General features: G+C 45.0%; 1 protein-coding gene across 4 annotated transcripts; it reads right to left on the bottom strand.

Moving 5' to 3' along the window:
• Window positions 1-27,673, bottom strand: fhl1a (four and a half LIM domains 1a). Of its 4 annotated transcripts, none has more exons than XM_059976656.1 (6): window positions 27,555-27,673; window positions 18,891-19,075; window positions 10,226-10,400; window positions 9,450-9,619; window positions 8,497-8,683; window positions 1-903 (listed from the first exon to the last, which is right to left on the bottom strand). In XM_059976656.1, exons 1-6 carry the CDS (start codon window positions 27,574-27,576, stop codon window positions 752-754), a joined length of 891 nt encoding a protein of 296 aa, XP_059832639.1. In that variant the 5' UTR covers window positions 27,577-27,673; the 3' UTR covers window positions 1-751. The 4 variants fall into 4 exon arrangements, with proteins under 4 accessions (XP_059832639.1, XP_059832640.1, XP_059832641.1 ...); XM_059976657.1 differs by lacking the exon at window positions 27,555-27,673 and adding an exon at window positions 24,613-25,048; XM_059976658.1 differs by lacking the exon at window positions 27,555-27,673 and adding an exon at window positions 24,754-25,048.
• Window positions 27,674-27,884: the final 211 nt, after the last annotated feature.

The raw sequence follows: 27,884 nt of genomic DNA, 5'->3' as shown, positions 1-27,884 counted from the left end.
GCCACTTGCAGATATAATACTTTATTAAAAGGTAATATTTTATGCTCCAAATAATCTAGTACATTGGACTGTGATCTTGCATGCCAACAGGTCACACATAGTATATATAATTAACATGCACTTTTGCATGACAGGTGTTATTTCAAAGGCACTCAACTGTAATGTCAGTAGTTAGAATATTACAAGTGACTGAATAAGTGAATAGAGGCAAAACTGAATTCAAAAGCTGAATATTGGTGTGTTTATATAATTTCTGTGCTATAATTGGTGTGTGGTGATAGTACAGTGCAACTATCACACAAGCCGAATATTTTCTGCTAACATACATGATACCAATTCAGTTTGCTTCTTGATGCACCACACTTCACTCGAGCCAAGACGTTGAAGAAACTTCAGATATTGCATGCAGTTAAACACTACAGTAACATGTTGAGTAAATGGTATTTCACTGTTTATACTTCCAGCATTTAATGTCATTAGGTCATCTAGAAAGATGTATGATTAAATATTGCAAGCATCTAGAACTTTATATGACATTCTGTCAAATTTCTCATTGCTGCTTCTACCTGTGGATAATATTTAGCACTGCAGAAAACACAAAGTGCATCTAATATTGGATATAATTCCCGATAGGTGCTATTTTGTCACCGTTGATGCATTTGATTAGCTAACTTTTGCTTATAACTGTACTAATATAGACTGCATTTGTTTCTCAAACATTTGTTGAAGTTTCCGCACACCATCTCCACCTTTACAGGTTTTTGCCACAGTCAGTACAGTAGACCTCCCTATTACGAGTGACAAACCGCTGGTTGACCAGGTTGCTGTAACATCTCTTACACTTGAAGCACTCCTTGTGCCACTGATGACCTTCAGAGGTTACGATCTCAGCTCCGCCAAACCCTGACAAAAGATACACATTTAGTGTTACAGCACTAACCCAGGTGTTTGGTCCACTCAGTATAGACTGAGTGGACCAAAGAGCCTGTCGCTCTGTGACGATCCAGTGCTCAATCCATTACTGTGGGCAGCACAGGAAGTTGTCTTAAAGCCACAGGGAGATTATAGATCAGGAGAACAGTGTGGTAGAGTGTTGGCAGTTGGATTGCTGGCATTGTGAGGCAATCGAACATAGAACATTGGCAGAGGGAAGGGAAATGGAGTGAAAGGCCTGAGGATGGGGCAGTTGGTATACAAGAATGCTATTGGGAAGGGTTTTAACTAGATTGAAGGGAGGTGGGAACTGGCATGAGAGGGCAGAGTATGGGGCGGTTGGGCACAAGTGAAGACAACTTGTAGGGAGATTGAGGAAGAATAAGCAGAATAAAGAGCAAAGATGCACTCAGCCTGATAGTTTGAGATGTGTTTATTTTAATGCAAGGAGTATCATAAACAAAGCAGATGAACATAGTGTGGATCAGTGCATGGAACTATAACGTTGTGGCCATTACAGAAACTTGGATGTCTGAAGCAAGAATGCCTGCTGAATGTGCCAGGCTTTAGATGTTTCAAAAAAGACAGGGAGGGAAGCAAAAGAAGTAGGGGTATGGTATTGCTAATTAGGAATGGTATCACAGCTGCAGAAAAGGAGGAAGTTATGGAGGGATTGTCTACTGCATAAGTATGTTACATTGAGATAGGGTAAGGGTGGTCGGGTAAAAGAACCATGGTGTATAAAGGATGGAGAAAATCTAGTTGAAAAGAAAAGCTTACGAAAGGTTCAAGAAACTAGATATTGTTAGAGCTGTAAAAAATTACAATGGTACCAGGAAGGAGCTCAGGAATGGAATTAGGAGAGCAGGATTAAGGAAAACCCCAAGGCATTCTACAAATATATGAAGAGCAAGAGGATGAGTCATGTGAAAATAGGACCAATCAGTTGCAATAGTGGAAATGTACATGGAACCAGAGGAGGTAGTCGAGGTACTTAGTGAATACTTTGCTTCACTATTCACCAGTTATTGTGAATAGTGGGGATGCCTTACAGTGGACTAAAACACTTGTGTGTATAGACATTAAGAAAGAGGATGTACTGCAGCTGTTGAAAGGTATTAAGTTAGATAAGTCGCCAGAACAGGATGAAATATACCCCAGGCTACTGTGGGAACATAACATAAATAGGAGCAGGAGTAGATCGTCTGGTCACCAAGCCTGCTCTTCCATTCAATAAGAGCATGGCTGATCTCCACCTACCATTAATAGGTGGATAACCATTATCTATTAATTCCCCTAATATACAAAAATCTATCCAACCTTGTCTTAAATATATTTACTGAGGTAGCCTCCACTGCTTCACTGGACAGATTCACCAGTCTCTGGGGAAAAGCAGTTCTTCCTCATCTCCGTCCTATATCTGCTCCCCTGAATCTTGAGGCTATGTCCCCTAGTTCTAGACTCACCTACCAGTGGAAACAACTTCCCTGCTTGTATCTTATATATCCCTTTCATAATTTTATATGTTTTTATAAGATCTCATTCTTCTGAATTCCAGTGAGTACAGTTCTACACGACTCAATCTCTTCTCATAGTCTAACCCCCTCATCTCTGGATTAAACTAGTGAACCTCCTCAGCACCACCTCAAAAGCCAGTATATCCTTCCTCAAGTAAGGAGACCACAGAACCCTGTACAGTTGCAGTCTAATCTCCCTGCTCTTAAATTCAATCTCTCTAGCCATGGAAGTCCAACATTCCATTTGCCTTCTTGATGGCCTGCTGCACTGCAAATCAACCTTTTGTAATTCATGCACAAGCACTCCCAAGTTACTCTACACAGCAGCATGCTGTTATTTTTTACCATTTAAATAATTGCTCTTCCATTTTTCTTTCCAAAGTGGATGACCTTGCATTTATCAACATTGTACTCCATCTGCCAGACCCAATATCATAATTGGGTCTACAACATCATAATTCCAAGTCTCAGTACACTGAACCAAATGTGCAATAAGAAATAAAGATTAAATAATGAAAATAAATCTACCTATAACCTTTGCCTCTCTTCTCCTAAGCTTCAGTAAGCCAAATCCTCAACTCCCCACTCTAACAGTGATCCACTCTCACAATGGCTGCTCCATTTAAACGTAACTTCTTTTGAAAGGACCTTACCAAGAGCCTAATTATGCACAATCTAATGTCCCATCAGGAACTGTGGTGCACAAAAAGTATGGACTACCCCCAGTTCATTTCTTTTAAGTTCTCTCTCCCTCTACTCAGTCCAGTGTTTCATCTGCACTGTGGTATGCAAATACTTATAAACCCTGTCTCTGGGAATCTTCTCCAAAAATATGCCCACCACTGAAGTAAAAGACTCACTATAATTCCCAACTCCTGTGAGGTAATGCTGCGCTTGCCCTCGATATATCTCATTATTGTCTGCCTGCACTGCAATTTCTCTCTAGCTGTAACATTTTATTCTGCATTCTGTTGTAATTAATTGATCGATTTGCCATTGTACCTCGGTACATGTAAACTGATTTCAAAGCTGTTGAAGACAAGGAATTGTGAGCAGTTTTGGGCCCCTTATCTAAGAAAGGAGATGTTGACATTAGAGAGGGTTGAAATGAGGTTCTCAAAAATGATTCCAGGGTTGAAAGGCTTGTCATATGAAAAGCATTTACTGACCCTAGGCCTCTACTCATTGGAATTCAGAAAAATGAGGGGTGACCTCATTGAAACCTATTGAAAGTTGAAGAACTTGATAGAGTGGATGGTGTTGATAGAGTTGGAGGAAGTGTATTGGCATGGATAGCAGATTGGTTAACCAACAGAAGGCAGAGAGTTGGTATAAATGGGTGTTTCTCCGGTTGGCAGTCAGTGGTGAGTGGGTGCCGCAGGGGTCAGTTCTGGGCCCACAGCTATTTACCATTTACATTGATGATTTGGAAGAGGGGACTGAGTATAGCGTAGCAAAATCTGCTGATGACACTGAACTGAGTGGAAAAGCAAACTGTATAGAGGATGTGGAGAGTCTGTAGAGGGATATAGTATTCCCTGGTATATCTGGCAGATGGAATACAATGCTGGTAAATGCGAGATCATCCACTTTGGAAGGAATAATAGAAGAATAGATTATTATTTAAATAGTGAAAAATTGCAGCATGCTGTTGTGCAGAAGGACTTGGGAGTGTTTGTGCATGAATTGCAAAAAGTTGGCTTGCAGGTGCAACAGGTTATTAAGAAGGAAAATGGAATGTTGGCCTTCATTGCTAGAGGAATTGAATTCAAGATCAGGGAGGTCATGCTGCAACTATACAGGGTACTGGTGAGACCGCACCTGGAATACTGTGTGCAGTTCTGGTCTCCATACTTGAAAGAAGATACACTGGCTTTGGAGACAGTGCAGAGGAGGTTCACCAGGTTGATTCCAGAAATGAAGGGGAGATTGAGTCGCCTGGGACTATACTCTATGGAATTCGGAAGAGTGAGAAGGCATCTTATAGAAACATACAAAATTTTGACAGGGGTAGATAAAGCTAGAAGTAGGAAAGTTGTTTCCATTGTAGGTGAGACTAGACCTAGGGGACATTGCCTCAAGATTCAGGAGAGAAGATTTAGGACAGAGATGAGGAAAAGGAAGAGGAAGGCAGTAGTAATAGGGGACTCGATAGTTAGGGGGTCAGATAGGTGATTCTGTGCACACAATCAGGAGACCTGGGTGGTAGTTTGCCTCCCTGGTGCCAGGGTCCAGGATGTTTCTGATCACATCCAAGATATTCCTGAAGTGGGAGGGTGAGGAGCCAGAGGTCGTGGTACATATAGGTACTAATGACATAGGTAGGAAAAGGGAAGAGGTCCTGAAAGGAGAATATAGGGAGTTAGGAAGGGAGTTGTGAAGAAGGACGGCAAAGGTAGTAATCTCGGGATTACTGCCTGTGCCACGCGACAATGAGAGTAGGAATGGAATGAGGTGGAGGATAAATGTGTGGCTGAGGGATTGGAGCAGGGGGCAGGGATTCTAAGTTTCTGGATCATTGGGACCTCTTTTGGGGCAGGTGTGACCTGTACAAAAAGGACGGGTTACACTTGAATCCTAGGGGGACCAATATCCTGGCGGGAAGGTTTAATAGAGCTGTTAGGCAGGGTTTAAACTAATTTGGCAGGGGGATGGGAACCGGAATGATGGAGCGGACGAGAGGAAAAACAGAAATAGATCTAAGGTAAGGATGTCAGGAAGGACAGGCAGGTGATGGAGCAAATTTGCAGCCATTGGGATGAGTTGCAGTGCAATCAATGCAAAAAGTACCAAATACTGGACTTAAGGTGTTATACTTAAATGCACGCAGCATAAGGAATAAGGTGGATGATCTTGTTGTACAGTTACAGATTGGCAGGTATTGATATTGTGGCCATCACTGAGACGTGGCTAAAGGATGCATGGCTGTGGGAGCTGAACATCCAAGGGTACACAGTGTATTGGAAGGATAGGCAGGTAGGTAGAGGGGGTGGTGTGGCTTTAATGGTAAGAAATGATATTAAATCATTAGAAAGAGTTGACATAAGATCGGAAGGTACAGAATCTTTATGGGTTGAGCTAAGAAATCGCAGGGGTAAAAGGACCCTGATGGCAGTTATCTACAGGCCTCCAAACAGCTGCAGTGATGTGGACTACAAATTACACCAGGAAATAGAAAAGGCTTGCCAGGAGGGCAGTGTTATGATAATTGTGGGGGATTTTAACATGCGAGTGGATTGGGAAAATCAGGTCAGCACTGGATCTCAAGACAGAGAATTTGTAGAATGTCTACAAGATGGCTTTTTCAAACAGCTTGTTGTTGAGCCCACTAGGGGATCAGCTGTACTGGATTGGGTGTTGTGTAATGAACCAAAGGTGATTAGAGAGATGGAAGTGAAGGAACCCTTAGGAGGCAATGATCACATGATTGAGATCGCTGTGAAATTTGAGAAAGAGAAGCTGGAATCCAATGTGTCAGTATTTCAGTGAAGTAAAGGAAATTACAGTGGCATGAGAGAGGAACTGGCCAAGGTAGACTGGAAAGGGACACTAGCGGGAAGGACAGTGGAGCAGCAGTGGCTGGAGTTTATGCAAGAAGTGAGGAAGGTGCAAGACAGATATGTTCCAAAGAAGAAGAAATTTTCAGTTGGAAAAAGGATGCAACCGTGGCTGACAAGAGAAGTCAAAGCCAATGTAAAAGCAAAGCAGAGGGCATACAAGAAAGCAAAAATTAGTGGGAAGACAGAGGATTGGGAAGTTTTTAAAAGCTTACAAAAGGAAACTAAAAAGGTCATTAAAAGGGAAAAGATGAACTATGAAAGGAAGCTAGCAAATAATATCAAAAAGGATACTAAAAGCTTTTTCAAGTATATAAAGAGTAAAGAAACAGGTGAGAGTAGGTATAGGACCGATAGAAAATTATGTTGGAGAAATTGTAATGGCAGATAAGGAGATGGTGGAGGAACTGAAGGAGTATTTTGCATTGGTCTTCACTGAGGAAGACATCAGCAATGTACCAGACATTCAAGGGTATCAGGGAAGAGAAATATGTGCAGTCACAATTACGACAGAGAATGTACTCAGGAAGCTGAATAGTCTAAGGGTAGATAAATCTCCTGGACCAGATGGAATGCACCCTCCTGTTCTGAAGGAAGTAGCTGTGGAGATTGCGGAGGCATTAGCAATGATCTTTCAAAAGTCGGTAGATTCTGGCCTGGTTTTGGAGGACTGGATGATTGCAAACGTCACTCCGCTATTTAAGAAGGGGGCAAGGAAGCAAAAAGGAAATTATAGACCTGTTAGCTTGACATCAGTGGTTGGGAAGTTGTTGGAGTTGATTGTCAAGGATGAGGTTACAGAGTACCTGGAGGCATATAGCAAGATAGGCAGAACTCAGCATGGTTTCCTTAAAGGAAAATCCTGCCTGACAAACCTAGTGCAATTTTTTGAGGAAATTACAAGTAGGCTAGACAAGGGAGAGGCAGTGGATGTTGTGTATTTGGATTTTCAGAAGGCCTTTGACAAGGTGCCGCACATGAGGCTGCTAAACAAGATAAGAGCCCATGGAATTATGGGAAAGTTACATAAGTGGATAGAACGTTGGTTAATTGGCAGGAAACAGAGTGGGAATAAAGGGATCCCATTCTGGTTGGCTGCCGGTTACCAGTGGTGTTCCACAGGGGTCTGTGTTGGGGCCGCTTCTTTTTATGTTGTATATCAATGATTTGGATTATGGAATAGATGGCTTTGTGGCTAAGTTTGCTGATGATACAAAGATAGGTGGAGGGGCTTGTAGTGCTGAGGAAACAGTCTGCAGAGAGACTTGGATAGATTGGGGGAATGGGCAAAGAAGTGGCAAATGAAATACAATGTCGGGAAGTGTACGGTCATGCACTTTGGTAGAAGAAATAAACGGGCAGACTATTATTTAAGTGGGGAGAGAATTCAAAGTTCTGAGATGCAACGGGACTTGGGAGTCCTCGTGCAGGATACCCTTAAGGTTAACCTCCAGGTTGAATCGGTGGTGAAGAAAGCGAATGCAATGTTGGCATTCATTTCTAGAGGAATGGAGTATAGGAGCAGGGATGTGATGTTGAAGCTCTATAAGGCACTGGTAAGACCTCACTTGGAATACTGTGTGCAGTTTTGGGCTCCTTATTTAACAAAGGATGTGCTGACATTGGAGAGGGTTCAGAGAAGTTTCACTAGAATGATTCTGGGAATGAGAGGATTCACATATGAGGAACTTTTGACCGCTCTTGGACTGTACTCCTTGGAGTTTAGAAGAATGAGGAGGGACCTCATAGAAACATGTCAAATGTTAAAAGGCATGGACCGAGTGGATGTGGCAAAGTAGTTTCCCATGGTGGGGAGGTCTAGTACGAGAGGACATGACTTGACAATTGCAGGGTGCCCATTCAGAACAAAGATGCAAAAAAAAATTTAGCCAGAGGGTGGTGAATCTATGGAATTCGTTGCCACAGGCGGCAGTGGAGGCCAAGTCATTGGGTGTATTTAAGGCAGAGATTGAAAGGTATCTGAGTAGCCAGAGCATCAAAGGTTATGGTGAGAAGGCGGGGGAATGGGACTAAAGGGGAGATTGGATCAGCTCATGATGAAATGGTGGAGCAGACTCGATGGGCCGAATGGCCGACTTCTGCTCCTTTGTCTTATGGCTAAATTCCCCAGGGTCTGGTGGCATTTATCCCAGAAAATTGCAAATATTGCAAAAACTGTTTTTCCCAGAGAGTGGTGAATCTGTGGAATTCTCTGCCCAGGGAAGCAGTTGAGGCTTCTTCTCTAAATATATTTAAGATACAGTTAGATAGATGTTTACATAGTAGGGGAATTAAGGGTTATGGGGGGAAAAAAAGGCAGGTAGATGGAGCTGAGTTACGGACTGATCAGCAATTATGTTATTGAATGGTGGGGCAGGTTTGATGGGCCGGATGGCCTACTCCTGCTCCTACTTCTTATGTTCTTATGAAAACTGTCGGGCTGAGAGAAGGGCTGAGCTGGAGTCACGAAGCGGACAGGCCGGACCTACCGGTGACCGGTTTGTGGCAAGTGCCACATTTCTTGGCGATGAATTGGCTGTAACAGTCCACGCAGTACAGGAAGTTCTCGTGGCCAGTGAACTGGATTCCACTCAGCTGCTTCCGACACGTCTTGCAGACGAAGCACTCGGTATGCCATGGCTCGTCACGGTAGCTCACACCCCCACTAGTGATGGGCTGAAAGGACCAGGGGAGAGGGAGAGTCAGGCAGAGGGGAAGGGGCAGCCCACTGGCAGGGTCACCGACCCTCGACTCTTCACCCTCTCCTCAGCTGTCCCATTCCCCCTAAAACCTTTAACTTCAAACCTCCCCATTTACCTCAACCACACCCTTACCCCCTCCATCAATTCTCCCCACTCAACCTTCGCCTTCTCCCACCCTCCCCATCTTTCAAGACAGCACCCCACCCTCTTCCCTTCTCTGGCATTGAATTCTGTCAAATATTGAAAGTCCTGGAGTGGATGTGGAGATGTTTCCTAAAGTGGGGGAGTCACTTTTCTGAGCACAACCTCAGAAAAGAGGATCATCTATTTAGAACAGAGATTGAGGAATTTCTTTAGCGAGAGGGTGATAAATCTGTGAAAACCTTTGTTAATTGAGTATATTTAAAACGCAGGTTGATAAGTTGTTGATTCATCAGGGCGTCAAAGTTTACAGAGTGAAGGTAGAAGAATAAATCAGCTATGATCGAATGTCCTACTGCTTCTATATCTTGTAGTTTTATGGATTTACCATCAGCCCAGGCAACTGGCCGGAACTGGAAAACGCGCAGCATGGACTGGTTACCGGAATCACCAATCACTTCAGGGATCACCGACGGGTCCAGGGGTCAGTCCTAAGACCCTTTTGGTCCCGGGGGTCACTGATCGAACCCAGGGTCAGGGGCTGATCTTCGGGGTACTGTCCACTCCCCACCAGCTCCCCCGCCACCCTCACCCCTCACCTTCCTGCAGTGGGTGCAGTGTTTGGAGAACTTCTTCTCGTTGCAGGAGACGCAGAAAATCTGGTCACCCCTCGGGACGAAGCTGCCGGTACCGATCTCCTTCAGGCATCGCTGACAAGTGAAGCAGCGTTCGTGCCAGTGGGAGCCGCCGTACTCAAAGCTCTTCGTCCCTGTAGGAAGATCACCATATCAGTCCAGTACCTCCGGGGCTCGAGGGAGGGGACAATTTTCCCGTCTCGTCATTTCAGTGTAAAAATCCGCAATAACGGCGGCCGATTTCGGAGCCGACCCTACCCGACTGCGGGACGTGGATGCAACGAATCGGAGCATACGGGGAACTCCACCCGGTGCCTGGTCGGGATCGAAGGAGGTATCTGGGGTGGGGGGTAGCGGCTCTGTGGCGGTTCCTGGGAGGGAGCAAGGTGGGACTCGATGGGTGAATGGCTGCACTGTGGATCTGGCCTGGCCTACTGGCGAAAAGGCCAACACCTCCGAGGCTTTGAAACCGTAGACGGGAACCGGAGCCCGGTACAGACGAGCGGTGGGTGGTTATGGGTCCCGATATCGACGGGCGGAGACCACCGTGATCTCTGGAACCTGACAGAATCCGTAATCATTTCCACAATTCAAGGACAGCGGGTGAACCGCAACAAATCAGAAGCGGGGGAATACTGTCTACTGGTAATCCGGTTAATTGGTAACCAGCGAGTTAACTGGGTACAGTGAGAGTTAACCGATTGTGACCTGGATTCGCCGGCGGGGAGATGCGCACTCACCCGGTTTGATGGCCCGCTTGCAGCTTTGACAGGTGGACGCGTCGGTCCGGGGCAGACACTTGGTGCAGGTGATCCGCTCGTTCTTGATGCTGAATGAATCGTTGACGAGGGAGCGACTGCAGTGGTAACAGCGGAAGCAGTCTTCGTGCCAGTATTTGTTCTCATGATGAAGTTCCTGCAAAACGGGGCAGGGACAACTGTGAAGCGGCGATGCTTCAGCCTGGTCACTTCTCTGGGTTCGGGCACTGGCCCCCGGGTTCGGGTAATCTCCCGCTGTTTCGGGCACTGTTGCCCGGGATGGGCAATGTCCCCTGGGTTCGGGCACTGTCGCCCGGGATGGGCAATGTCCCCTGGGTTCGGGCACTGTCGCCCGGGATGGGCAATGTCCCCTGGGTTCGGGCACTGTCGCTCGGGATGGGCAATGTCCCAACTTAAGACTGGGAAACTGTGGCCCTTCGAGACACTTGTAAACTCCTTACTCACGATCCCATCCTCGGTAAACTCGGAAATCAGACAGTTGTTCGGGACCCCCAGTCTGACCGTCTGCCTCCACTCAACCTCCAGTTCCACGGTTTCCACTGTTGTCGAAGGCCGACAGGAGGGCGAGTCGCTGTTCTGCACCCCCACTATTTAAATATCAGGGTTACGGTTATCCATCATTGAGAACCCCCATCACCCGGGACAAGCCCTCTTCTCATTGCTACCATCAAGGAGGTGGTACAAGAGCTTGAAGACCCACACTCAATGCTCCCGGATTGGCTTCTTACCCTCCGGCCATGTACGCTACGTCACTATATTTTGCTTTTTTTTCCGCACTGCTTACTTACTTCGACGTGTATATACATATATATAATGAAATTTATAATGTTATTACTATGAACTGTAATGTACTGCTGCCACAAACAACAAATTTCACCGCATACCATTTTACAGCGATATTAAACTTGATTCCGATTCTGATGAATGGCCTTGTTCTGCTGAAAGATTTCTCCCGAAACGTCGACTGTACTCTTTTCCATAGATGCTGCCTGGCCTGCTGAGCACTGTGTGTGTGTTTCCTACAAACCAGGTGTGTTTTTGGCGCTGCAGTCCTGTGTGTCTCCAGCAGAGGAAGACAGAGGCCGAGGGTGGATACTGTGAGTTTTTAACAGAGCATTGACCTCACATCCAATTCCTGCTGTTGTGAGTGTGATCCGGCTGTTGCGTGAGCTGGTAAATCAATAAGATTTCCCAGTCTCTATTAAGACACACAAATCTCCGATAATCTAACCTTTTTGGAGATTCAAAGCTGCGGGGGACACTGTGCCAATTTACAAACACAGAAGTTCTGCAGATTCTGGAAAACCAGAGCAACAAACACAAAATGCTGCAGGAACTCGGCATGTCAGGCAGCTTCTATAAAGAGGTATAAACAGTCGACGTTTGAAATCCTTCATCAGAACTGGAAAGGAAAGGGAGCATAAGCCAGAATGATAAGGTGGGGAAGGGGATGGTGTACAAGCTAGACTGTGATAGGTGAAACTTGCTGAGTTGCTCCAGCATTTTGTGTGTGATACCAGTTTGGTTCCATTTACTGGATCCTCATCAAGGCCACCTGTACAAAACATTAGATGCATCAGTACAAAACATTAGATGCACCCATTCAAAATCCCTGCTGCACCTGATGACCCTGTGATCTCTGTCTCTGAGGCCAATGTTGAGCCAAAGAGGGCGAACCCTAGCAAGGCAGAAGGTCCCAATGGAGTACCTAGTAAGGCTCTGAAAACCTGTCGGATATTTTCAACCTTTCACTACTATGGGTGGATGTTCCCACTTGCTTCAAAAAGGCAACAGTTATACCAGTGTCTAAGAAGAATAATGTGAGCTGCCTTAATGACTATTGCCCAATAGCACTCATATCTACAATGATGAAATGCTTTGAGAGGTTGGTAATGACTAGACTGAACTCCTGCCTCGGCAACAACCTGGACCCATTGCAGCTTGTCTATCACCACAACAGGTCAATGGCAGACACAACCTCAATGGCTCTCCACACGGCTTTAGATCACCTGGACAACACAAACACCTACATCAGGATGCTGTTCATCAACTGTAGCTCAGCATTTAATACCATCATTCCTGCAATTCTGATTGAAAGTTGCAGAACCTGGGCCTCTAGTACTGCCCTCTGCAATTGGATCCTCGACTTCCTAACCGGGAGACCACAATCTATGTGGATTGGTGATAACATCTCCTCCTCGCTGATGATCAACACTAGTGCACTTCAGGGGTGTGTGCTTAGCCCACTGCTCTACTGTCTATATACACATGACCGTGTGGCTGTATCTGTAAATTTGCTCAAGATACAGCCATTGTTGGTGGAATGTCAGATGGAGATGAGAGGGCATACAGGAGCGAGATATGCCAACTAGTGGAGTGGTGTCGCAGTAACAAACTTGCACTTAACGTTTAGCAAGATGAAAGAGCTGATTGTGGACTTAAGGAAGGGAAGATGAAGAACACATATCAATCCTCATAGAGGGATCAGAAATGGAGAGAGTGAGTAGTGTCAAGTTCCTGGGTGTCAAGATCTCTGAGGACCTAACCTGGTCCCAACATATTGATGCAGTTATAAAGAAGGCAAGACAGCAATTATACTTCATTAGGAGTTTGAAGAGATTTGGTATGTCAACAAATACACTCACAAACTGCTATAGCTGTTGACATTCTGACAGGCTGCATCACTGTCTGGTATGGAGGGGCTAGGGCACAGGACTGAAAGAAGCTGCAGAAGGTTGTAAATCTAGTCATCTCCATCTTGGGTACTAGCCTACAAAGTACCCAGGACATCTTCATGGAGCAGTGTATCAGAAAGGCAAAGTCTATTAATAAGGACCTCCAGAAGCCAGGGCACGCCCTTTCATCAGGTAGGAAGTACAGAAGCCTGAAGACTTAAGTGATTCAGGAACAGCTTCTTCCCCTCTGCCATCCAATTCCTAAATGTACATTGAACCCATGAACGCTAACTCAATTTTTTAAATATATATAAATTATTTCTGTTTTTTGCACAATTTTTAATCTATTTAATATACATATACTGTAATGGATTTACTTATTATTTTATTTTTCTCTTCTATATTATGTATTGCATTGAACTGCTTCTGCTAAGTTAACAAATCTCACGACACACGGCAGTGATAATAAACCTGATTCTGCTTCTGAAATATCAGAGCCATCCATTCAGTCCCTCGAGCAATGAAGACCAACGTTCCATTTGCCTTAATAGCCTGCTGCACCTGCAAACTAACCTTTTATTATCCATGCACAAGCACTCCCAAGTTCCTCTACTCAGCAGCATGCTGCTATCTTTTACCACTTAAATAATCAGCTCTTCCATTTTTCCTTCCAAAGTGGATGACCTCGCATTCACCAACATTGTACTCCATCTGCCAGACCCTTGGCACTCACTTAACCAATCTATATCTCTCTGCAGACTCTCCGTATCTTCTGTACAATTTGATTTTCCACTCAGTTCAGTATCATCAGCAAACTTCAATACACTACACTCGGTCCCCTCTTCCAGATCATTTATGTATATCATGATCAGTTAAGGGCCCTGCACTGAACCCTGCTGCACACCGCTCACACTGATTGCCAACCAGAGTAACATCCATGTATCCCAATTCCCAGCTTTCTATCTGTTAACCAATCCTCTATCCATGTGAATACATCACCCCAATGTTATGCCAGCTTCTCTTGTGAATAATTCTTTTATGTGGCACCTTATCAAATGCCTTCTGGAAATCCAAGTAAATAATGTCCATCTGTTCCCCTTTATCCACTGCATTTGTTATATCCTCAAAGAGCTCCAGTAAATTTGTCAAACAGGACCTGCCTTTGCTGAATCCATGCTACATCTGCCTGATAGATCCATTTCTTTCCAGATGCCTCGTTATTTCTTCTTTAATGATAGCTTCAAGAATTACCCAACTACAGATGTTAAACTAACTGGCCTACAGTTACCTGGCTTTTGCCTACATCCTTTTTTTGAACATTCACCAACTTCCAATCCACTGGGACCTGCCCATAGTCCAGAGAATTTTGGTAAATTATCACTAAAGCATCTACTATAATTTCTGCCATTTCTTTCAGTACTCTGGGATGCATTCCATCAGGACCAGGGGATGTATACATCTTCAGGCTCACAAGTTTGCTCAGCACTACCTCTTCAGTGATAGTTATTGAATCAAGGTCATCACATCCCATCGCATCCATAACATCTCTCTTTGGCATGTTAGATGTGTCCTCCACCATGAAGACCAACACAAAATAGTCATTCAAAGCCTCGGCCATTTCCTCATTACCCAATATCAACTCCCCCCTCATCCTCCAAGGGACCCATGTTCACTTTAGCCACCCTTTTCAGTTTTATATATTTTGTGCTAGTTTATTTTCATAATCTAGCTTCCCTTTCTTTATTGCACATTTAGTGGTTCGTTGTTGCTTTTTAACATTTTCCCGATCTTCCAGTTTCCTACTACTCTTGGAGACTTTATACACACAAGCTTTTAGTTTGATGCCTTCCTTTAGTTATCCAAAGCTCGCTCTCCCCACCCTTATTGTCCCAGTTTTTAGTTGAAATATACTTTAGTTGAGCACCGTGAAAAATCTATTTGAAAGCATTCTACTGTTCCTCAACCACCCCACCATGTGTTACCAGTCTACACCAGCCAAATTCTTCATCCCATTGTAATCTCCATTGTTTAGGGAGAATACACAGGTTTTCGGTTGACCTGTTGCACCCTCCATTTGTATGGTAAACTCAATCATACTGTGATCAATCTTTCCAAGAGGATCTCTAACTACAAGATCACTAATCTTTCCTGTCTCATTGCACAGGAGCAGATCTAAGATAGCACAATCCCTTGTAGGTTCAGTAACATGCTGTTCAAGAAAGCTATCACAGAAGCATTCTGTGAAGTCCTCCTCGAGACTGCCTTAACCAACTTGATTCACCCAATCTATGTGCAAGTTAAAGTCCCCCATGGTAACTGCTGTTCCATTCTTACATGCCTCAGATATTTCTCTGTTTATTGTCTGTGCCACTGTAATGTTATTATTTGGTGGCCGATAGATAACTCCCACCAGTGATTTTTTCTCTTTACTATTCTGAACCTCTAACCAGATGGATTCAGTATTCTGCTCCTTACATCTTATATCGTCTCTCTCTCTATCACTCTAATCTTGTAATCTTTGACATGTAAATCTTGTACATCTCTTTATCGGCAACTTAATTTTTTAATACTTTCTTCCTTCTAATATTTGTATAACCATATAACAATTACAGCACAGAATCAGACCATCTCGGCCCTTCTAGTCCGTGCTGAACGCTTACTCTCACCTAGTCCCACTGGCCTGCACTCAGCCCATAACCCTCCATTCCTTTCCTGTCCATATACCTATCCAATTTTACTTAAAATGACAACACCGAACCCACCTTTACCACTTCTCAGAAGCTCATTCCACACAGCTACCACTTTCTGAATAAAGAAATTTCCCCTTGTGTTACCCTTAAACTTTTGCCCCCTAAGTCTCAACTCATGTCCTCTTGTTTGAATCTCCCCTACTCTCAATGGAAAAAGGCTATCCACGTCAACTCTATCTATCCCCCTCATTATTTTAAATACCTCTTATCAAGTCCCCCCTCAACCTTCTACACACCAAAGAATAAAGACCTAACTTTTCAACCTTTCCCTGTAACTTAGGTGTTGAAACCCAGGTAACATTCTAGTAAATCTTCTCTGTACTCTCTCTATTTTGTTCATATCTTTCCTACAATTCGGTGACCAGAACTGTACACAATACTTCAAATTCGGCCTTACCAATGCCTTGTACAATTTTAACATTACATCCCAACTCCTATACTCAATGCTCTGATTTATAAAGGCCAACATACCAAAAGCTTTCTTCACCACCCTCTCCACATGAGATTCCACCTTCAGGGAACTATGCACCATTATTTCTAGATCACTCGGTTCTACTACATTCTTCAAAGCCCTACTTCCTATTTGGATTATTCCTACCAAAATGTAGCACCTCACATTTATCAGCATTAAACTCCATCTGCCATCGTTCAGCCCACTCTTCTAACTGGCCTAAATCTCTCTGCAAGCTTTGAAAACCTACTTCATTATCCACAATGCAACCTATCTTAGTATCATCTGCAAACTTACTAATCAAATTTACCACCCCATCATCCAGATCATTAATGTAAATGACAAACAACATTGGACCCAGTACAGATCCCTGAGGCACACCAATAGTCACCAGCCTCCAATCTGACAAACAGTTATCCACCACTACTCTCTGGGATCTCCCATCCAGCCACTGTTGAATCCATTTTACTACTTCAATATTTATACCTAACGATTGAACCTTCCTAACTAACCTTCCGTGCGGAACCTTGTCAAAGGCCTTACTGAAGTCCATATAGATAACATCCACTGCTTTACCCTCGTCAACTTTCCTAATAACCTCTCCAAAAAAATCAATAAGGTTTGTGAAACATGACCTTCCACACACAAATCCATGCTGACTGTTCCTAATCAGACCCTGTCTATCCAGATAATTATATATACCATCTCTAAGAATACTTTCCATTAATTTACCCACCACTGACATCAAACTGACAGGCCTATAATTGCTAGGTTTAATCTTAGAACCCTTTTTAAACAATGGAACCACATAAGCAATATGCCAATCCTCTGGCACCATCCCCGTTTCTAATGACATTTGAAATACTTCTGTCAGAGCCCCTGCTATTTCTACACTAACTTCCCTCAAGGTCCTAGGGATTATCCTGTCAGGACCCGGAGATTTATCCACTTTTATATTCCTTAAAAGCGCCAGTACTTCCTCCTCTTTAATTGTAATAGTTTCCATAACTTCCGTACTTGTTTCCCTTACCTTACACAATTCAATATCCTTCTCCTTAGTGAATACTTAAGAAAAGAAATTGTTCAAAATCTTCCCCCATCTCTTTCGGCTCCACACATAGCTGTCCACTCTGATTTTCTAAGGGACCAATTTTATCCCTCACTATCCTTTTGCTATTAATATAACTGTAGAAACCCTTTGGATTTATTTTCACCTTACTTGCCAAAGCAACCTCACTTCTTTTAGCTTTTCTAATTTCTTTCTTAAGGTTCTTCTTACATTCTTTATATTCCTCGAGCACCTCATTTACTCCATGCTGCCTATATTTATTGTAGATATCTCTCTTTTTCCTAATCAAGTTTCCAATATCCCTTGTAAACCATGGCTCTCTCAAACTTTTAACCTTTCCTTTCAACCTAACAGGAACATAAAGATTCTGTACCCTCAAAATGTCACCTTTAAATGCCCTCCATTTCTCTGTTATATCCTTCCCATAAAACAAATAGTCCCAATCCACTCCTTCTAAATCCTTTCGCATCTCCTCAAAGTTAGCATTTCTCCAATCAAAAATCTCAACTTGTATATTTGCATTTGTAATGCTACTTTGACATTAATTTTCTTTGAGATCAAATAAGTATCTAGCTATCTAAAACATCAAAGCCAGCCACACAAAACTTCGAGCCACCTGCACAAAATCATTTGGACCCCCTGATAGAAGTATATAACATTATAAGATAGGGTAGGTAAATACAATTCTTTTCCATGGGTAAACAGCTTAGGCTTAAGGCATGAGGAGTGGGATTTAAAGGGGATATGAATGCTTTACAGAATGGTTGATACATGGGTCTCCTTGCCAGAGGAGCTTATGGACTCAGATACAGTCATGTGTGTGTGTGTGTGTGTGTGTGTGTGTGTGTGTGTGTGGAGTGAGTGAGACTATATTCCAATAACAAACATTATGCTTCTTGCATTTCCTATAACTTGAAAATCTACTTACTTGTGCTTCCCCGCTCACCTGTAACCACTGCATACCCAATTCCTATCCCCACCCTATGGATACCTGAGAAATAAGGTGGCAGTGAATAAGTTGCATGTGTCCAGCAGAGAGCAGGGTAGATGGAGGAAGGTATCACTGGAGTGGGGGGGGGGGTAGGAAGAGTTCCATAACAAATTGTTACAATTGGGATTGGGAAGGTGATACCTGGGAGACAGAAGAGCCCTGAATCTGTGGGAATTTTCCAGGGGAAGAGAAATCCCAGAGTAGGAAAGAATGGTCAGGGATTGGGATAATTGAAGGTTTAAGTTCAAGTTCAGATATAATTGGCATTCAACCAAACAATGAATACCACCAAATGAAACAGCGCTCCTCCAGAGCCAAGGTGCAAAACACACTACCAACAGCACACAGCACAAATACAGTAGTTATGATAGTGCAATGGAGATGGTCAGCTGATGGGGAGGGTCAGTTTATCCACCTCATAAATGGCCTTGCAATTTATTGTCTGCCTGTATGCCCTAACCCTAACCAGAACACTTTATTCTGCATTCTGTTACTGTTTCACACCTCAGTGCCCTATGTAAGGATCTGATCTGTATGAACAGTGTGAAAGACAAGCTTTTCACTGTATCTTGGTACATGGGACAATAACAAACCGATTGCAGTGGGCAAGGGGTGTGGGGTCAGATGATGATGAGGGTCATGTGACAGTCAAGTGATGCTATTCTTCTTCCCCTGCCTGAGTCCGCCCACCTTGGAGCCACAGCCAATAGGCTTCCTGCATTCGGCACAGGTGTTGGCGATGAATTTATCATAACAGCTGACACAGCAGAGCAACTTGTCCTTCTCAATGAACTTGTGTCCCTGCAGTGACTTCTTGCAGTGGTGGCAGTTGTGTTGCTCACTCATGGTCCGCTCCTGGTACCGAAAGTATGGCCCTGTGCACACAAGACAAACAGTGATAACTCCGTATATTGCCATTCACACGTATACCACTAAACAAAACAACATTCCTCTGGACCAACACAACCCCCACACAGCACTGAGTCAAATTACCACAAATAATAAAGTATATTCAAGAAGACTGACATTTAGGAGTGAGCAGGGGATCAGGAGAATGAAATCACCCTGTCCTGCTGCTACCCAGTGGGATTGTTCTGTGCCATACACAGATAGGCTTGTGCACACACAACATGCCTGGACACACATACACACATCAGGGCACATAGAGATGTGTGACAAAATATGTGCATAGGCACATGGGCATCAGACAATGCACATACATGTTGACATGAGCAGAGGTAAACACAAATGGATATACATGTTCTTGTACACAAGCACATGTATGCAAAGTTGTACATGTATGCTTACTTATTCACCCCAACATGCACACACACATAAATGCCAGAGTCTATTTCACACACAGACACATACACACACACACACACACACATATACACAGACATACACACCATACACAGAGACACCAATGCACATAGACGCACAGGCACACACACACACAAACACACCATACACACAGACACAGATGCACATAGACACACAGACACACACACACACACACACAAATGCACACACATACAGATGCACATAAACAGGCACACACACTAACAGAAACACATACACACAGACATACAAATACACACAGATAGTTGAACACACACACACAAAGCATACACACACTGACACACAGACAGACAAATACAGACATGCTTAAACACACAACACAAACGCACACGTACACAGGCACACACACAGACACATGCATGCACACACATATACATTGACACACACAAACAAACACACACACACATTCAGACACACACAGAGACACGGACACACACACAGACAGATAGACACACTGAAACACATACACGCACTAACAGAAACACATGCACACAGAAACACACGCACAGCCACACACATATACACAAACAGATACGCATACGTGCGCACACACACAAACACACACTTAGGCAAAACACACACATACATGCAGATGCACACAGACAGACAAACTCAGAGACACACACATACAGATGGGCAAATACAGACACACAGTCACATACACACATTGACAGACATAACGACACACACACACAAACACACACAGACATACTAACACAGACGCAAAGACACACACAGAAACACATACAAACACACAGAGACACACAGAAACACACATAATCACGAAGACACACAGACACACTGATGCACTTACATACAATCACACAGACACATACAGAGACACACAGAAACACATACACCCACGCATACACAGACACATGCACAGAAACATATACACACAGACACAGAGACTGACAGACACATACAACCAAACACAAACACACATGCACACAGAAACACTTACACACAATCACACAGACAACCACATACAAACACACATACACCCAGAGACATGCTCAAACACATAAACACACACACATAGACAAGCAAATGGACATACACAGGCATCTACACACACATACACAAACATAGACACACAGACACACACACACACACACACACACACACTCTGAGACTGACAAATGCACACAGATACACACATATACACACAGAGAGAACTATATACAGACACACGCACACACTCACAGAGACTGACAGATGCACACAGGCACAGAGACACATATACACACACACAGAACCATATACAGACACACATACACAGACAAATGTGCACAACAGACAGACACACAAAGACACACATACCCACAGAAAAAAACAGACACACATATATAGAAACACATACCCACACACAGAGATACACAGACAGACAGACACACAGACATACACAGACACATGCATGCACAGCAGACAGATGCACAAACACAGACACAGGCACACATAGACACACACTCATACAGGCACGCACACACTCAGACAAGTTCAAAACACACAGACACACATACACAGACAAGCACAAAGACACACAGAGACTGACAGATGCACATGGACACACACACACAGACATAGACAAGACACACACAAACACAGAGAAACGTATACACAGGAATACATACACAGCCACAGACATGCTCAAAGACACAAACACACAGAGAAACATATATACACAGGAATACATACACAGCCACAGACATGCTCAAAGACACAAACACACAGACATACACACACACACACACACACGCACAGACTTAGACACATGCATACACAAACACACAGACACACTTTCACACACAAAGCCATAGACATACACAAAGACACACAGAGACTGACATATGCACACAGACACACATACACATAGAAACATACTCATATACACACACACACACACACATACACTCTCACAGGTGCACACACACACACAGAAAGACAGACACATGCTCAAGCAAACACGGACACAGACACACATGCACAGACATACATACAGATACACACACATACTCAAACATAGACACACACACACACTCAGACAAAAACAGACAGATACAGAGAAAGACATACAACCACACATACACATAAACACATATACACACACACACACAGATGCAGACAGACACACATGCACACAAACAGAAAAACACATACACACACACACACACACAGATGCACAAACAGAGAAAGACACACACACACATAAATACACAGACAGGCAGACACACACAGAGATGCAGACACACAGGCACACATGCATACAGAAACACACAGACATACAAACACAGACACACACACACAGGAACACATACACACACACATGCACAAACACATACATACACGCACAAAGCACACACACATGCACACTGGCACAGACACACACACACTCACAGGCACACAGAGACTGACAGATGCACACAGACACACATGCACACACACAGAAATACATACACACACACACTGGCACAGACACACACACTCACAGGCACACAGAGACTGACAGATGCACACAGACACACATGCACACTCACAGAAATACATACACACGCGCGCACACACACACACACACAGATACACAAACAGAAAAAGACACACACAAACACATAGACAGACGTAGACAGGTAGAGATGCACAGATACACATACACACACAGGTGCAGACAGACAGGCACACATGCATACACACACATACAGACAGACAGATACACTCACACACAGACAGGCACGCATACAGACATACACACAGACATAGATATACACTTACACAAAAGATACGGGCACACATGCCCCTGCAACCCTGGAATGCACACACATATACAGATCTAACAGATACTGTTTAAATTCTGGAGTCCCTAGACGGAGAGAGAGAGAAACACACACACACACACACACACACACACACACAAAAGACACAGTCCCTGCACCCCTGAAGTGCAGGCACAAATACAGATCTAAATTTACATTGTGAATATATCGTCAGGAAACGACTGATTTAAGACAAATTAAACTCTATCAGCTACACAAAGAGGGTCCTTGAGGGGTTCAGTCTATGGGTTAAGGATTAATCTGTCATGTTAGTAAACAGTTTTGGATGGAGCATCAATATTTCTGGAAGTAAAGGCTGGAAGCAGATTGTTACTTGCACACAGTGGGTGAGGGAATGGTACAGAGAAGCAAGGGTTAACCTGAACTCACTCATCTCTCACAATGTTAGGATGAGATAAATTTGGTGCTAAAAACTGCTATTACTTCATGTGGAAAACATTAACTCAATTCTCAAGTGACTCGCATACTTCTGAAAACCAGAATGTGATCAGAGCAAAATCAATGCCTGATTCCTGCCGCTAACATTATCAGCTTCCCGATAGGTAGCACCCACAGTGTGAGCACCCAGACACTGAGCACCCATAGACAGAACACCCACCAACTGAACCCCACAGTGTGAGCACCCACATAAACGGAGCACCCACAGATTGGACACACCCATTGAACCCCACAGAGTGAGCACCCGTCAACTGAACGCCAGAGTGTGAGCACCCACACACTAAACTACACAGACGGAGTACCCACAGATTTGAAGACACACCCATTGAGCCCCACCGACTGAGCCCCACAGAGTGAACACCCACAGAGTGAGCCCCACAGAGTGAACACCCACAGTGTGAACACCCACAGACTGAGCCCCACAGACTGAACACCAACAGACTGAGCCCCACACACTGAACCCCCACACACTGAACACCCACACACTGAACACCCACACACTGAGCCCCACAGAGTGAACACCCACAGACTGAGCCCCACCAACTGAACACCCACCGACTGAACACCCACACACTGAACACCCACACACTGAACACCCACACACTGAGCCCCACAGAGTGAACACCCACAGACTGAGCCCCACCAACTGAACACCCACAGACAGAACAACCACAGACTGAGCCCCACGCACTGAGCCCCATGCACTGAACACCCACACACTGAGCCCCACAGAGTGAATACCCACACACTGAACACCCACCGACTGAGCCCCACAGAGTGAACACCCACACACTGAACACCCACAGATTGAGCCCCAGAGACTGAACACCCACTGACTAAGCCCCACAGACTGAGCCCCACACACTGAGCCCCACAGAGTGAATACCCACACACTGAACACCCACAGATTGAGCCCCAGAGACTGAACACCCACACACTGAACACCCACCGACTGAGCACCCACAGAGTGAACACCCACCGACTGAGCCCCACAGAGCAAACACCCACAGACTGAGCCCCACCGACTGAGCCCCACACACTGAACACCCACAGACTGAACACCCACACACTGAACACCCACACACTGAGCCCCACAGAGTGAACACCCACAGACTGAGCCCCACCAACTGAACACCCACAGACAGAACAACCACAGACTGAGCCCCACGCACTGAGCCCCACGCACTGAACACCCACACACTGAGCCCCACAGAGTGAATACCCACACACTGAACATCCACAGATTGAGCCCCAGAGACTGAACACCCACTGACTAAGCCCCACAGACTGAGCCCCACACACTGAGCCCCACAGAGTGAATACCCACACACTGAACACCCACAGATTGAGCCCCAGAGACTGAACACCCACACACTGAACACCCACCGACTGAGCACCCACAGAGTGAACAACCACAGACTGAGCCCCACGCACTGAGCCCCACGCACTGAACACCCACACACTGAGCACCCACAGAGTGAACACCTCCACCGACTGAGCCCCACAGAGCAAACACCCACAGACTGAGCCCCACAGACTGAGCACCCACAGACTGAGCCCCACCGACTGAGCCCCACACACTGAACACCCACAGACTGAACACCCACAGACTGAGCCCCACAGTGTTAAAACCCACAGACTGAGCCCCACCGACTGAACACCCACACACTGAACACCCACCGACTGAGCCCCACAGAGTGAATACCCACAGACTGAGCCCCACAGAGCGACGCCCTTACTCCAGACCATAGTTTGGATCTACACAATGGTTGTTTCTGTACCTGAGCTGTTCCTCGTTATTTCACTCTTCTTGCTTTATGAAATTGATTCTGCTTATTCCCAGCAGCGGCCAAGTTATGCGTAAATTAATTGATTACTAACTGGTTTCCGTAAGGAAAAGAAATGAATGCAAAGCACTTAACCTTCACTGCAGTTCTCCAGAGATGGAATTCCTTCTCCAGTGTTTGTTTTTACGCGAATCGGCAGGAGATTGAATGTTCTCCCGGTTTATGAGTTTGAAGTGACATAAAACAGACGTAATATTTGGTGATCGTGTACAATTACCATGGATATGGCTGCCAGTAGAAATACCATTCAGAGTTTAACAACGGGGACCACGTAACTCACACATTGCTTTAACTCTGTGTCCCCCTCTCTGATAACCCCCAGCTTCCGCACCTAGCTTGCACTCTCACTATTTCCAACCCCCCCCCCCCACCCCAGCCCTCCCCCCCACCCCAGCCCTCCCCCATTCGCTCCTGCGAATTCGCTCCACCACCCTGGCCTTTAACAATCCCCGCCTCTCTCACCAGAATTATTTATCCTCCTTCCTCAAGAAGGCGGCACCCGCCACTGAGAACCCTCCCCACCCAGCATGTGACCTCTTCTCACTGCTAACATCAAGGAAAAGGTACAGGAGCTTGAAGACCCACATTCGACGTTTCAGGAACAGCTTCTGCCACACTGCCGGCAGATTTATAAACACTACATGAACACCACTTTGTTACTATTTATTCTTGTACTAATTTATTGTATAATGTATAGAAATTTCTGTCAGTAATGTTAAAACTAATTCTCTTCTGAATCCGGTTCAATGGAGCAATTCCATAAGCTCATAAGACTTAGGAGGAGAAGTAGGCCGTTCGGCCCGTCGAGTCTACTCCGCTTTTCCATGAATAACTAATTTATTACCCTTCTCAACCCCATTCTTCTGCCTTCTCCCAATAATCTTTCGCACCTGACTAATTAAGAACTTATCAACCTCCACTTTAAATATACCCAGTGATTTGACCTCCACAGCAATGAATTCCAGAAGTTCATCACCGAGTGGCTAAAGAAATTCCTCCTCATCTCTGTCCTAAATGGTTGTCCCTCTATTCTGATGCTGTGTCCTCTGGACTCCCCACTAGAGGAAACATCCTCTCAACGTCCACTCTATCTGGGCCTTTCAATATTCAATAAGTTTCATTGAGATCACTCCCCCTCCGCCCCCCATTCTTCTAAACTCCAGCAAGTACAGGCCCAGAGCCATCAAACACTCTTTAAACCTGAACCCTTTCATTCCTGGAATCATTCTCATGAATCGCCTCTGGACCCTCTCCAATGCCAGCACATCTTTTCTTAAATAAGGAGCCCAAGTTCGCTCACAATACTCCAAATGCAGTCTGACCAGTGCTTTATAAAGTCTCGGCTTTACATCCTTGCTTTTATATTCTAGTCCTTTTAAAATGAATGCTACATTGCATTGAAGCGGCATCTGTGGGGAAGAGAGGGATGGTAAACGTTTCAGTTTGAGCCCTTGTAGCAGGACAGAGATGGGAGAGGAGAGATGGCCAGCATATAGAAAGGGGGAGGGGTGGAGTGAGGTGGGGCGGTTGGGGAAGGGTGGGACAGAAAGGGCTGCAGATACTGGCCATAAGGGTCGGGGTGGTGAGAAGGCCAGTTGGAGAGAGAGGCAGGTGGAAGCAGACAAGGATAAGAGAAGAAGGGGATATGGACGGAGCCAGGTGGGGAAGAAGTGGAGACAAGGAAAGTGATAACGGTACCAGGTCGGGAAGGGGATCAGTGGGTGAAGCGCGTGTGAGGGGAAGAGACGCAAGTTTGATGCTGGAGATGGTAATGGGGGGAGGGGGGAGTGACGGGTGGATACGGAGATGGGGAGAACTGCCAAAATGTTTTCTCTGTCGATCATATAAAATGCTGGAGGATCTCAGTAGGTCAGGCAGCATTTATAGAAATGAATAAACAGTGGACGTTTCGGGCTGAGACCCTTCTTCAGGACTTGGAAAGTGAAACTTTCTCAGCTCGGTTTCCGCTGTTCATTTTCTGTCGTTGGAGGTCACGTGGTGTTTCATTGCTCAGTTCAAAGTACACATATGCTACCACATACAATCCTGAGATTCATTGTCTTGCGGGCGTTCACAGTAAATACAAAGAAACACAATAGTATTGGTAAAAGCTTCATAAATAAAGATCGACAACCAATGTGCAAAAGAAGATAAACTGCAAATACTACAAAATAATAAATAAGCGGGCAAATAGACACATAAATAAATAATTCACTGGCACAGAGAATGAATAATTCTCTACATGAATTGCAGAGAGCACGTTTACACATAGTGCACACAGTCCCGTTACCTCGGAAATTTAATAGAACATAGAACAATATAGCACAGCACAGGCCCTTCGGCCCACGATGTTGTGCCGACCTTTAAACCCTGCCTCCCATATAACCCCCCACCTTAAATTCCTCCATATACCATTTACTGTGAACATAAGGCTGGGTTCCACCACAGCAGACCCAGGAGAAGACTCGGTCACATGCGGATCATTGAACAGACACGGTAAAACACAACGTCGCAGGGATGGGTCTCACACACACACGCATACTCGGAGAACGGGTCCACTGAGTTTTGAGGAACTTTCACACCACCTATCGCATCTCTTTTACCCTTTATCTCTCCCCTTCCCCCTAACCCTTTCACACACCCACCCACCCCTCTTCCCGGGGTCGCAGGCTGCAACATCACGCAGGGTGGGAGTCAGTGTGTGAGACTGACTCCACCGATGCCCGAACACGGACAGGTAACGCCGGATAAATGTGCGATGGACGGGACAGAAAGTGTATAAACCCCAAACATTGCCTGATACGGAAACAAGGCGAAAACCCTAGGGTTCGAACAAAGATGCGTCCTGCGGCCACCTAGAGCTCGCCATGCGGTACCTGAATGTTTTTGGAAAGCCATGGTCGCGGAGATTGCGAAGACTCTCTCCGCCTCTGTCCCGGGCAGAGACCCTATTAATACCGGGAACCTCCTGACAAAACCTTTAATCCTCCCCAATAGTGAGTTGACCATTTTAGGTATTCAGATCGAGGGAGCCGGCGATTGGTCGGGGCCGCATTCCTGCCGTTCGCACTCACTGTCTGCCCATCAGTGACCCTGCCACAGACATGGCTTTTGGGCTAGGAGGCTCGAAGGACGGAAGGGAATGATCATAACTCGCGGGGTTGCTACCACTCGGAGAGAACGGGCACCGACCGATGACATTAACA

This window comes from Hypanus sabinus, chromosome 8, assembly GCF_030144855.1.
Source record: "Hypanus sabinus isolate sHypSab1 chromosome 8, sHypSab1.hap1, whole genome shotgun sequence".
Lineage (NCBI taxonomy): Eukaryota > Metazoa > Chordata > Chondrichthyes > Myliobatiformes > Dasyatidae > Hypanus > Hypanus sabinus.
This window is presented reverse-complemented; position numbering and strand designations above follow the sequence as displayed.

Excerpts from the sequence above, each read along its gene's own strand:
- fhl1a (XM_059976656.1), bottom strand. The coding sequence starts at position 27,576 with ATGGCTTTCCAAAAACATTCAG. Across the intron at positions 10,401-18,890 it reads CTATTGGCTGTGGCTCCAAG|GAACTTCATCATGAGAACAA; the intron begins GTGGGCGGACTC and ends CCCGTTTTGCAG. Across the intron at positions 8,684-9,449 it reads ACTGCACCCACTGCAGGAAG|CCCATCACTAGTGGGGGTGT; the intron begins GTGAGGGGTGAG and ends TGGTCCTTTCAG.